General features: G+C 40.8%; 1 protein-coding gene across 1 annotated transcript; it reads right to left on the bottom strand.

The window, feature by feature from the left end:
• Positions 1 to 346: 346 nt before the first annotated feature.
• glra4b (glycine receptor, alpha 4b) lies at positions 347 to 12737 on the bottom strand (the record flags this gene model as incomplete). The annotated part of the gene is made up of 10 exons (XM_079508137.1): positions 12676 to 12737; positions 11722 to 11849; positions 10833 to 10900; positions 9032 to 9255; positions 3452 to 3534; positions 3165 to 3302; positions 2087 to 2301; positions 1421 to 1579; positions 721 to 816; positions 347 to 613 (listed from the first exon to the last, which is right to left on the bottom strand). Exons 1-10 carry the CDS (start codon positions 12732 to 12734, stop codon positions 347 to 349), a joined length of 1437 nt encoding a protein of 478 aa, XP_079364263.1. The 5' UTR covers positions 12735 to 12737.
• Positions 12738 to 13690: the final 953 nt, after the last annotated feature.

The following is a 13690-nucleotide window of genomic DNA, read 5'->3' on the forward strand; positions in this document are numbered from 1 at the left end:
TTTATAGACCAAAACATGAAGTGCCTTGTTATAGCGCCACCATGAGGCAGATTTGAAATTTGACCAGTCCAGCGGTGCCTGAGATTAGCTGCTCACAGATTAAGTGAGAGAGAGACAGACAAAACAGACTCACAGGTGTGAAAACATAATCCCTCTCCTATATGGCTGTTTCGGCCTGGTGGGATAAAAAGTAAACAAATTGTGAATTAAAATTATGCATAATAAAGTAGTTAATGTCCATTCATAACTCAGAGAGTGTTCAAATGTAGGTTACAGTTAATTAGGAAAGAATGCATAGAATTAAAGGTATCAGTGTTAATTAAGGTAGTTCTCAGTGGATGGAAAATCACAGTGTGGCTTGGACTTCCTCATGTCGTAGAACTTTAAAGGTCAGCCAATAGAGGACGTTAAACATGAGGAAACTGAGTGGGAATAAAGCTCGGGATATGGTATCGATCCGTTTTGCTCTATCCACAAAGCGCCTGCGGATGTCATAGAATCCTAATCCAGGAGGCAAATCAGCAAAGACTGGCGTTGCATCCATCTCTGTTCCGGCATCGTTTGAAAGCGCGAATCCTAAACTCTGGTAGAATTGCTGTGCCAGCTCCTCTTCCTATAGATCAAAACCAAAGACAAGAAGGATGAATGAGTAATACTTAATACTAAGTAAACTAAAATGCTAATTTGTAGGTTTCCAATGAAGCTAGATGAATGTATTACCCTGGCACAAACACTGCATTGCTGGGCTTTGGACTCATGCGGATCGCTGTTGTCTGGCATGTTGGTTCCCTTCACTTTAGTCTCACCACTTCCCAGCTGATGGGTCAAAACAAACAAACAAACAAAACAAAAATAGCACACATTTAGCTAGTAAACATGTGATCACACAGCCTAAAACTGCAACGAAGACATGCTGTTATTTATTTTTCAGATGATGTATCCTACAGTGAAAAAGGAAACAGCCTCCAATTTGAGACATTTGAGATCAAAATAGATTTAAATGATAACAAAAACAATAATAAATCAGTGCTTGAGACATGGATATCTTAATAAAAGGACAATACAAGAGACAATTCAATACTTTTAAGTGTTAAAACTTCAATGTGGTATTTAAGTCATTTTGGAATTCTGAAACCTATTTTAAATGCTAATTTAAAATTAAACGTTTCATTAGGTAAAGATGTTTGGGCCTATTTGTTTTTCTTTAATTGCAATGAGATCTGTGTAGAAGCAAGTTGTTTAGTAAATGTAACCACTAGTGGAGTGAGGTGAAGGCATTAATTAAGCACAGGTCAATGCTCTCTGAATTCTCAAGCATGGATTGTGACATGCAGATGAATTGTGCAGCCTCTGCGTAGCTAGGCATAGAGAATAGTAGGTGACAGTTGCCTAAGGGGGTGAGTGGGTGGGTTGCACTCACGTTTCTCTGTCGCTGTTGTTCTTTTAGCCTCTTTCGCAGTCTGAAGAACTCTTTGTGCTGCCGTGAAACAAAATTAACGGCTGCATACTCCAGAAGTGCAGCAAAAACGAACAGAAGACAGACAGCCATCCAGATGTCTATGGCTTTTACATAAGACACCTACGGCATACAACCATACATTTGAACACAAGTTAGAATAATTCATATAGTATTAGTATAGCAATAGTGTTAGTTTTTAATATTTTGATCAAAGAAATAAAGAGCTCTATATTTTACCACATTGCTATTTAAAAAAATATGTACTCTGATTGCAGAAAAATTCTTGTAGGCATCAATGGTTCCCCTCTGGGAAATTCAGGTGAGCGTCTAAAATAGTTAAGTGCAGGTTTCTCTGACATTATTATCATCATTTTACCGTTTACCTTTACCAAAGAAAATGGTGCTTATTAATCTCCTCTGCTACAAGCAGCATAGAAGATGATGGTGTTCATTTAGCCAAAAATAATGTCTAAATTAAACAGTCAGCGTCTGAAAACAGTAGAGGCCAATCAGGCCATTACGGCATGTAGCCCAAAGTCATGTAAAAAGTAATGAGTAAATTCCCAGGACTGTACACTGTATAACTACAGTACAATCACAGGTGTTATTTCATTTCTCCTGTCCAACCTTTGGCAGGGAAGCCCTCGAACCAGAGCTCTGGGTTGTCATGGTGAGCACTGTAGTAATTCCTAGGCCCACCCTGGCAGGGGCAGCGTCCATGTTGATCCAGAAGGAGACCCAGGACAGAATAACAGTGAGCAGACTGGGTATGTACATCTGGATTAAGTAGTAGCCCATCTGACGCTCCAAATAGAACTTTACCTCTATACAGGTGAATTTACCTATGCACAGGAGACATGTTTGACAAGAATATACAGACAGTGCAGGGCAAACTGTAGTTAGCTTATCCTAACGGCCACGCTACACCAGGCTTTTCTCGCGCGTTTCTTGCGCGTTTTCTCCTGCGCGTGCGTTTAATTTAGGTCCAGTCCTATTTTAAAAAATGCACGCGCGGGCCGCGCGTTTAGGGTAAACGCGCAAGAAAAGCCTGGTGTAGCTTGGCCGTCACACAGTGGTTCCCAACTTGTGGGTCGGGACCCCGAAGAGGGCCCCCAAATTATTTTGGGGGGTGTCCCCAGATGGCAGTAAAGTGACAATTTAGCCTCTTAAAACCCAGCGGGGTCCAGGGGGGGAAATCAAAAACATCGGAGTTGGAACCGGAGACTAATTGGGTCTCCATTTACCCGCTGAGAGCTGTTCATGAGGTGGACAGCCGCTGCCCCCGCCGGTGGGGGCAATGGGGCTCAAGAGGTTGGACTTTTAAGACATTTTTAATGCCTAAAAAATAAGAAAGTAAACAAAGAAAAAGACTATTACTGCATCAAAATTAATCAACAAAATATCCTATAAAAACTGGTCAAACATTGGCTAAAAAAAAGGAAGAGGCAATTTTTCTAAAATAGCCAATTTAGCCGAAGCTCACAATGCCTGGCGTTGTGAGCTTGTAGATCGGTTATATTCACAATATTTATCTGTGGAACCGAGTCAAACAAAATATATTCCCTCAACTCCTACATTCCAAGTGCTTGTCAGGGTGGGTGGTCCCCAGTTCAAATGTGATTATTCTGGGGGGGGGGTCACGGCCTGAAAAGTTTGAAGGAACCACTGTCCTAACAGAGTGGGCTGGCCAGAATGGAGACCATACCTGTGTTGTAGTGCTTAGTGCAGTAGCCAAGACCTTTCTCTTCTTTCAGCACAAACTGAGGGAGCTGCAGATCAAAGGCCACCTGCACGGGACCCACATCCAGCCATTCAAAAATAAGGTCATTCATGGTGTAACCGACTGGAGGAGAGACGATGGGGAGGGCGAGGTGATATGGGTCATGTTAATAATGGCAACTTTGACATGTACAGTTATATAATGTATCAAGTCTGTCATGTCTACTAGCTCCAGGAATGGAGAAAGAGTCAAAAGAGGAAGTTTTTACTCACAGCTTTCAAGCTGCATTGTGCATGTCTGACTGTCCATGGGGAAGTTTTTCAGGTCCATGGGACAGGACAGAATTAGAGTGAGCCTTGAAAACACAAGCAGGAATATATTGTGAAAGTGTATACTGTACATCAGTGGCTTTCGCCCCTTGAGAGCGTAAAGTGTAACCAAATGGACCCTTATGGGTCCATTTGGTTACATTTTAATGTTCTCAAGATTTTAAATATCTAAAACATCTGCATTACCACTACAATACAGCAACGAATTGTGGACAAAGTCTTATCCAATGATAACAAAATATGGGTCTGAAATGAATGGCTAGATAGTGGTACGTGGTTCAAATACTGAATAAATACTGGAATATATAGCCATTTTGAACCCTTCAACCTTAATTTTAGCATTTTATATGCACGCACGCACGCACGCACGCACATGCGCGCGCACACACACACACACACACACACACACACACACACACACACACACACACACACACACACACACACACACACACACACACACACACACACACACACACACACACACACACACACACACACACAAACATATACATAGCCTGTATACTGTACATAAAATTATTTATCTCTTTTCTCATTACTTTCTAACACACTAAAAGAAAGTTGGCATACATAATAAAAACATCACAGTGAGACTTAGTATCAGGATGACATGCCTCATGCGCACTAAAACCACCCACTGTGAAAAATTGTGCTTGTTTATTCCTTGATTAATTGTATTATGCATATAAAATGCCACAGCCCACGCCCGGGACCCACTGGACCACACTCTGACCCAGTGGCACACATATTCACTGAATGTATCAAAGACCATTATGCAAATGACCATCACTGAAGTACAAACCGCATGCACTCAATCTTCTCAATCTCGTCAAAGGAAAGTTATAGTTAGCTCTGGAATAAAGCATACGTGCTCTTGAATCCCATATGAATGTACAAATATTCTTGGGTTATGCCACTTGGAGGGTTTTTAGGCATTAGTAAAAGATACAAGTGCATTGAGAAGAAGAGGTTTGAGATACAGTATACATCTGGTTTTCATAAGAGAACATTGTGGATTTCCCCCCCAGATTGAATTCAAGGGGCTGTTGTTAGATTTAGGGAAAGAATAACATTGTAGAAGGACAGACATAATAACAACTAGAAAACGTGCCCCTCTGGGCACAGGTCTCCACCAGGCCAGGTCAGGTTATTGTGGCCTCCTGGTGGCGCTATAATAGGCCAATGTGAAATGGGTGGGATTTATTGCTCAGAAAGTGTGTGGAAAAATTCCACGTAAATTGCACACTGCGTTCATGATATGAGGCTTTTTATTTAAAACGGGCCAATCCTGCAAACTTTGGAAGCCAATGTTAGCCAATTAGGATGGAATGTGAAATATCGGACAGATCCGTCTTGAGCACATGACTATAGAGATACTGTGTAACGATGTGCGGGATGTGCAGAATCTGGAAGGTTTTTCCTTGGCCTCTAGGAAGTGTGCATTCAACGTTTCACGCAGTTCGGTGCAGTTATAGGTGCAGGTAAAAATGGTGGCACTATAACAGGCCGTCCTGGAACATTTTGGGCAGAGGTTTTGTCGTTGGCATCCAGGGAGTGTGTGTGCAAAGTTTGGCATTGACCGGGTTAATTAACGGTGCCAAAGATTATCTGGTAACGGACGGACGGACACAAGGACGGAGGGCAAAACATACTCTCTCCCCAGGCCTTCGGCCTGGTGGAGACAATGAGCACTGTTGTTTGGGTTCCTAAATCGCAGTAATCAACTACACCTGCACCTCAATGGTTTCTCACTAGTAAATTCTCCTTGAGTACTGTCACACCCCTGTCTCAGGCGAGGGTAATATGAACATCAAGGATGGCGAGGCAACACAGGGCAGAGTTTAACAAGGTTTATTTTCCCAAGTGCAGAATAAGTGACAACCAAATACAGAGGAGACCGAAATATCTCCTCAGAGACTGACACCTTCTTGTCCAACACCATTGAACATGTTTGATAGCTGAACAGAGATATACCGAGAGATATACCGAGAGATGGGGATTTGTTTGTTGTTTCGTTTGTCCATACCCTACCTCAGGGGTTCTCAACCTTTTTGGCCGGGGACCCCCGGAAATGCTTTGGCAATGTCTCGGGACCCCCGCCCCGCCCCCTCCCGACCCCCAATATAAATTGACTTCTACAATAACCTTAATAATAGAGACAATACACCATAAATAAATACTGAAACCAGATATAATCATTAGGGAAGGTGTATGCATGTACTATGTGTATGTACCCCCCGAGGGGTCGCGACCCACGGGTTGAGAACCCATACCCTACCTAACCAGTGCGCGCTACTGACAGGCATGTAATGAGCAAAACATGAACAGTGACAGGGTGGGGTCACACTGTCACAAGTACACACACAGTCAGGGCCAACACGGTGTGGCATGTGTTTTGTGTTCAAGTCAAAAGTAAGCCTAAGCTAAATGAGCGTTGCGCCTGTCACAGTCACAGACATGCGCATTGCGCAAAGCAAGTTTAGTCAGGAAACTCAGTGCAGTTGCTGCCAGCCGTGGATGTGCACCATCATGCCCTTTCACTTGCACACAAGATATATATATATATAAAAAAGATATATCAGGAATTAAATGCCAATATTATTTTGTTTTTGCCACAAATCAGGCTTTGGCCAAGCATACTTTCAGTGACTGAAGTTTATATGCGTACTTAGAGCAGTAGAACCAAGTAGTAATAAACAAATAATACATAGCCTATATTCTCTGTACTGTACAACGAGTGCAACATCCATGCAGCATTTGAATATCCCTGGTCTAGGGAGTCTAGTGATGAGTTTTCAGACTGTGGCAAAAGATGGGGATGAGTCTGCAGTCCTGACTAATGGAGGTATGCATGAAGAGGTGTAGGAGTGGATCATATCTTGCAAGTAACCTTGTACTAATAGTTCACCAGTGTTTTGAAAAGCAGCAAGTGTGCGCCAGTGGAGTGAGTGAAGTAGTGGGGGGACCTGTGAAAGCCACCCATTACCCCTTATCCCTAAACTTAAAAGGTATTTGCCATTTTTTACTATTTTGAAAAACATTTTAAAATAGTTCAACTAGCCGATCTACATTGCAGCTTGTAGATCGGCTATTTGAACTATTTTAAAAGATTTTTCAAAATAGTAAAAAATGGCAAATAAGTTTAGAGATAAGTGGTAAGGGGTCTACATTTGGGAGAGCATCCAGTAAGTAACTAAGTATCCAGTAAGGACGGAGATGCAGTAGTTAAGACTGAATATGACTGAAGCTGGGCAGACTCCTTGGTGAAGAAGGACCTGATCCTCCAGAATGCTGTGAAGTGAAAATCTACAGGAGTGAGTGAGTAGGCTAATCACTGTAATGTGTGCTTAAGGTAGTCACAAGGATACTAGGTTCTTGGCAATGGAAATGGAAATGTCCTGCAGGGGCAACACTTCCCAGGGAAGAACAGAAGATAAACTCTGTGTTATCTATGTTGAGCTTGAGGTGGTGGGAAGACATCAACTGTGAGATGTCAGCCAGTCATGCAGATGTGTTGCATGTCTCTATGTACAAGTATAATATTATTGGCACATCCTTAGGAACCAAAGTAGGCCTATCTCATCTTTCAGAATGCACATTATTACAAAGTTGCTTTCAGTGGAGCAGTTACATCTCATTATATCATATTAACCATTATATTGGCATCTGTGACAACTTGTTATGGGGCAATATTAGCCCGCGTGCTGTTGTGCTGTGTGCTGTGTGTTGCTGCTCGCTTTGAATGGAAGAGCGTGTAACATTGCTTGATGAAATGTGACATTCAAATATTGCTTTGCTTTCTAGTAAACACATACTTTGCAGACAGTGTCAGAAGTGCTTTCATTCATTTCCACTATTTGGTTTGTCATGCACCCAATCCACCTAGGAGCATTTACTAAAATAAAAGATTTATATCATAAATCATACATTGTTATGCGTTATGCAAGTGCACTTTAACTCGTAGATGGGCCAAGAACTTGAACACAGTCATATACTGTCATATTCATACAACTGTCACACTTAAAGTAAAGGACAAAAAGAGTGCTCAGGGCTTATAGGATCACTAGCTTCTGTGTAAACCATAATATGTTACTTTGTAGCCCAAAGACACTGCAGTCACTTGCAATTTGTACCCTTTCTCTTGTCTAGCCTGCAGCCTGCATGAGGAATAGTTTACAGCTGGAAATGGGAGCTTGCTCTCGGTGTTCTCTCATTTAAATGCATGTTAAATGAAATACACAGCTGTGTTAGCCACATTTGTCCCCAAAGCATGTTAACCCTACAATTACAAAGAATTAGATTTGGGTCAGTGTTCCAGAGAGAGGGGCCATAGCCCCTCCTATATACAGCTTTTGTCCCCACATTTGCCATTGACAATGAAGGGAGAAATTAGGTCATATGTGCCTCAAATATTTTTGTGGCAACATAAACATGAAATGCTATTGACAATGAAGGGGAAATTCACGTCAAATGTAGAAGAGCAAATCGGCTAACCAATCACATAAATTCAGTTGTTCATGAGATGATGTATGATGATGTATAATGATAAGAGCGCCCCTCACTTCACACAGGTGTGATTTTTATATATATTAGAGCGGTGAGGGCACTGGCCTACTCTCGGACCACCACACAAGTCAGGAACGATACAGGTACAATGGGTATAACCGGGTGGGAAATACATGTCCTACCTGGTTATGCAATACCCATTGTACCTGTTGTCAGATTACTGGCTGTAACCATTGTTTGAGTAACCAGTGCGATACCCAGTGGCGTGCACAGATAGACACTAGGGGGTGCTAGAGCAATGTGCCCTTTTGGTCCACAGTGTACACTGTACAGTATGTGGACCATGGTGACATTGATCAATTCTTAATAAAAAGCTTCTAATATATTATTTAGTCCCCAGAATCTATAAATCCCACACTATTTAGGCAACCGGCCGGTTCCACGCGCTGCACAAGGTGCCCTTTTTTTCCTTGAGCACCTGCCCCTCTAAATGTCTGTGCACGCCCCTGGCGATACCCATTACCACAGTACTAATAACGTTATAAAGAATGCGTTATTTATAATCCGGCCTACCCAACTGTTCATGCAATGTGTTGTACTTGTACTTGCTATCAGAGTACCCGTTGTACCTGTTGTCAGAGTATCCAGTGTATACCATTTTATACGACCCATCGACCCAAATATGGAGATACGAGGAGGGTCTCCATATTTGGAGCTCTAATGGAGGTCTAATGTGCACACTACCACTTGGTACCGGTACAAACGTGACACAAAGCTGGCCAATCCGTGAAGCTAATGGATTGGGTTGGCCAATTAGAGAAGCGGTTGCCTACACCCCCAGACACACAGACAGACATGTGTTCTCATGCGTTGATCAGTTGGTCTGATGGACGTCCCCCACTTGGCACTGCACACCCTCAGGTCATCAGCGACACACACGCCAGGTAACAGGTCTGAGGTCAAACACGCATGCACGCAGCTAGGTTTAGTGATTACCTGATGCTGTAGAGGACATTGCCATTCTGGAATATCCGGAGTAATTTGTTGTCTGTGGTGACCTCGTGAAAGTTAGCTCCCTTTTCATTAGCAAAGAACAGGTCAGGCTTCCATATGGAATCCAACATGGACGGGTCCAGATCCAATGAGTCATCAGGATACTCCTTATATGCCAGGCGTGGGTCGTTCCATTGTTGCCGCAGAAATACATTGAGCCTGTAGTCCTATAGTGCGGAACACAATGTAATGTATTAGAATAGAGTTTTGACTTTATTGACATTAAACAGTATTTCCTACCAGATATTCAGGGATACTAAGCAATTTGGAAATTTTAAAGAAACTATACAGGCATCAGGATCATGTAGATATTATTATTATTATTCTGATATACATGTACCTGTATATTTGCAAAGCTTCTACTAATAATAGTAATAATAATAGTAATAATAATTAGACCCATTTGATCCTGTGGGGGAAGTTGGGTTTTCAGGTTCACCCAGCTGGTGAAGAGTGGTCAGACTTGAGCGTATAGGGGAAAGAAGCATTTACGGTTGAAGTGTCTTGCTCAGTACACCTTCACTCTGGAACGCCCTGCCCCTGGAGATCAGGCTTGCCGAGTCTGTGTCACATTTTAAATCGCTCCTAAAGACTCATTTTTACAGAGCTGCATTTAGCCCATCACCCATGTGATTCTTTTATTTTGTATTATTATCTTCTATTATGTTCTATTGACAAATGTCTTCTATTGTATTCTATGCCTTTTTGATCCATGTTTTCTCTATATATTTCTGTTAAGCACTTTGTGACTTGTTCTTAAAAGGTGCTATATAAATACAGCTTTATTATTATTATTATTATTGACACATTGCCGGGACTCGAACCTGGGACCTCCTGCTTCTCATGCGAGCTCTCCAACCATATATTTAGCTATAGCCACAGGTATCTTTGAGCAACCATGTTGATGGTTTCAAATTGTGAAGTGCATCTAAAAATCCAACCAAAACATGGTCAGTGGACTCTTTCTCTTCCAGTGGACTCTTCCGCTTAGCCAAATTCAAGTCAACTCTTATCTTTCAGTTTGTAGACTAAAGTATATGGAAGTGCCAGCAGTCTACTCCCAGTAGAAAACAACAGCCTGGCAAAAATAGCACAATATTTCATTGTATGGGATTGTTCTGTGGCCATGGCAATGTTTTTGTGTTTTGCGAAGGGGATGATGTGTCCTACAGTACACTACACATGGCAAACAGTGTGATTATCACAATGGCAGCTTAGTTACAGTCAGTGAACCCACTTTGAATTATAATTCATTTGATGAAGATCCACTAACCCTAACTAACAGAATGTAATTTTGATCATCATTGAAAAAAGGAAATAATGTAATCTGCTAATTAAGTAATCTGAAACATTTATTTGAATGCTACTTCCCTTAGGCTGGTTACTGTAGCATAATGAAATCACAGTGATGCTAATTGAAAGATGAATCCATCAAGCCAAGTAGTCACTCTTGTCTTAACCAGAGCGTCCCTATTCTGTCATAATAGGTGAACATTTGGCGAAAATAGTGATCTACAAGTTCACGTCACTTTTACGATACGGCTATTTTCAGCAAAGAGGTTTGGTGTAGAGGGAAAAAAGGAGGGGGCCAAACAAGTACAGATCGGTGGGGGATCACGATCAACAAAGTATGGTTTTGTTAACCACATTAACACTATGTAGTTGAGTTAACATGTTCATTTGGAATTGACAATACAATCACACGTAATAAAAAAAATTAATACATTTAACATTTAATTCTCACCATAGTTGTTTCAGTGATGGATCCAAAGCTGTTGATGAAGATGTTGCAGGTGACATTCACAGGGGGACCTGAGAAGAACAGCTCATCTCAGTTCCTTAACCTTTGTTACTCTGCCATTGTCTTTATCACAGCCATTTTAACTTGACATAATTATCCATTGAGGCATGTGCTCTTGCATGTGCAAGAAAAGAAAAAAACACTGAAAATCCCCAAACACAGGCCTCTTCTGCTTGTTCTATATTTATAATCCTGTTTTCAGTTAACAAAGTCCTCCAAAACAGACATTGGTTCATCTGACAACACCTGAACCTTTAAATATTTCAGTCAAGTTAAGTAATTTCCTATGAGGTCATAATTTATTGATTCTCGGTAGTCACATTAGTGTATTTATAGATAATCAGCTGGGAATTGGCCAGTATAGCCTACACACTGAAACATCTCAAAGATGTGGAGCAAATATGAAATATAAATGAAATGTGACCCCAGAGAAATGAGGAGGAAGTGTGTCAGAGAGAATCAGATTCTGCTGGCTTCACGGGCAAAGGAGAACGAGAAATTACTTAACTAGGTCTATGGGTTAATACAGAAGAATACTGTACGCTGTAGGGGGTACACAGAAGGAAACAGGAGGCTTGAAAGAATTACGTGTAAAGGGAAACAGATGTAACCTAAAGGATAAACAGACATGGGTAATGACACAATTCTAACAACAATAAAAGACTTGAAGTCATTCTGTTTAAAAATGTCATGCCCCCAGCGCTCTCCCACTGTGATAACCCATCTGGTATAGGATCAGTGCTGCTTCACTGCCTACATTCGTCATGTGAAACGCTTCACATGCACACACAGAGAAGCACCTACAGTACTACTACTGCACTTGCTGCTTTACCTTTGAAGTTGGGTCTGATGCGAGCATCATATCCAGATGTCCGGCCCATTAGTTTGTCTAAGAAGTCCGATGGAGAGGGTGGCCTGAGTGCTTTACTGGGAACTTTCATCTCTTTACAGTGTGCAGATCTGTCGGGTTAAAGTTAGAAATGTCTGTAGCAAGACTTGTTGTTCCTCTCATAAGAGAATGTTCATAAAACATCATACCCTAAAACACACTTGTACTAGATATTGGTTATTAAAAAAGATGACAAATCTCGTCAACTACAAAGAAACAGGAGGTCTGAAGTACTGTGCTGCATGTGACACCTGTGGTACAGATATCAGTCCTGTCATTATAGCAGTATATAAAGGGTTGTTTTCTTATCATCACTAATGTGCATGCAGTTTAAAGGTGTCGTGAATGCTTAGCATGATTCGGATAAAAATGTAACAGTAAAGTGCAATAGTACTGCATGTCGTCTAACACTTAAAAGCCTAGAGGCGCAATTAGTTTTCTTTCAATGATTAAATTAATAAAACAAGTCTTGCTCTGCCGTCTGCTCTGCCGACTCAAGTGAACAGCAGACTCCACACGCATGCCACAATTATAATGAATGACAATGGAGAATAATATAGTTATAGTAATCGTTATAGTTGAGTGTAATCGTTATAGAGTGCTTGTTGTGAACAGCCCTTTATTTACTTAAATTTACTTATAGTAAATAACGATTTATCATAATAAATATTTGATGCATCCCACTACAAAAGTGCAAACATTAGCAATAATCAACAGTATCATCAATAGTATTACTATTAATACATTTGGTAAGCATAGTTTATATCCCAATATAATTATTTTCTAAAAGATTCCAGTGACTAGAACTCCAACAGTAAAGCTTCTCCTGGCTTTCTCCTGAAAACTTTGCAAAGGAAAGTTAATAAATTACAATTTAATATAATTTTTGTTTCTTACCTGATTTGCAGAAATAAGACAGATGAGACCCAGACCATGCATAGCACACGTGGTTGCATTCTCTGCTGATTCTGTGCATAAATGTAATAAATAGAGAAATATTCCAGAGTAAAATGCCAGTTGAACAGGAGGACAGATGCTGGACATACGTAGGAACATTGGTCTTGCTCTGCTAGCCAGCGTCCGTATGGAGTGATCGGAGCCTCCCACTTTCCCTGCAGGTGTTACATCGACGATGCCACTGCTGTATAATTTAGAAATTTCTTTAAGTGTTTGTGTGGAGGACTGGGAGGTTTATCTCTTTTTTATGGGCACATACATGCTCCAGGAATTACTTGAGTAATATTTAAAGAGACAGCACCATTTTCATAACCTTCCAAGGCACAGTTGACCCATGCATCCTTCAAGACTATATATATGACCGTTTCATATTTTAATGGTAAAGCATTGAAGTGATACATGTCCCCTCTGGATAGAAAAACAAACAAAAAAAACGAAAACACTAAAATAGCAAAATTAATGTAAGAGTATTATATTTTGTTAAATATTGCTGGATAATTATGCAGTGCCTCGAGTGAAGATCCAACTAAAAACACGTGAATCGTATACGTATCTGAATTTAACTCTGTCAAAAGGTATACTGTAGGCTGCTGTATAAAAACTGTCAGGAAATTCAAACGCCTGCTATTGTTAAAGTAAGACCTGGAAGGATTCACCATTACTTTGAGGTGTACAATTAATTTGAGGGTATTTATGGGTTATCATTGTAGTGTGTATTTACCAAGTCAGATATTCCTACTGTACATCAACATTGCACATCAAGCAATCTGACATGTAATATAATATTCCATAGTGATATTCATAGATATCGGAAGAAAGTCTTCTGGTTATTGTGATGATTCTTTTCTCCATATCGCCCTGTCCTACTTTGCGGAAACCAAGCTTCATGTCTGAGCTTTTTACAGTTGAATGACTTTTACAAATTGCAGTGGACATGATCCACAAAATGCAAAGG

Source organism: Electrona antarctica (assembly GCF_951216825.1).
Source record: "Electrona antarctica genome assembly, chromosome: 8".
NCBI lineage: Eukaryota > Metazoa > Chordata > Actinopteri > Myctophiformes > Myctophidae > Electrona > Electrona antarctica.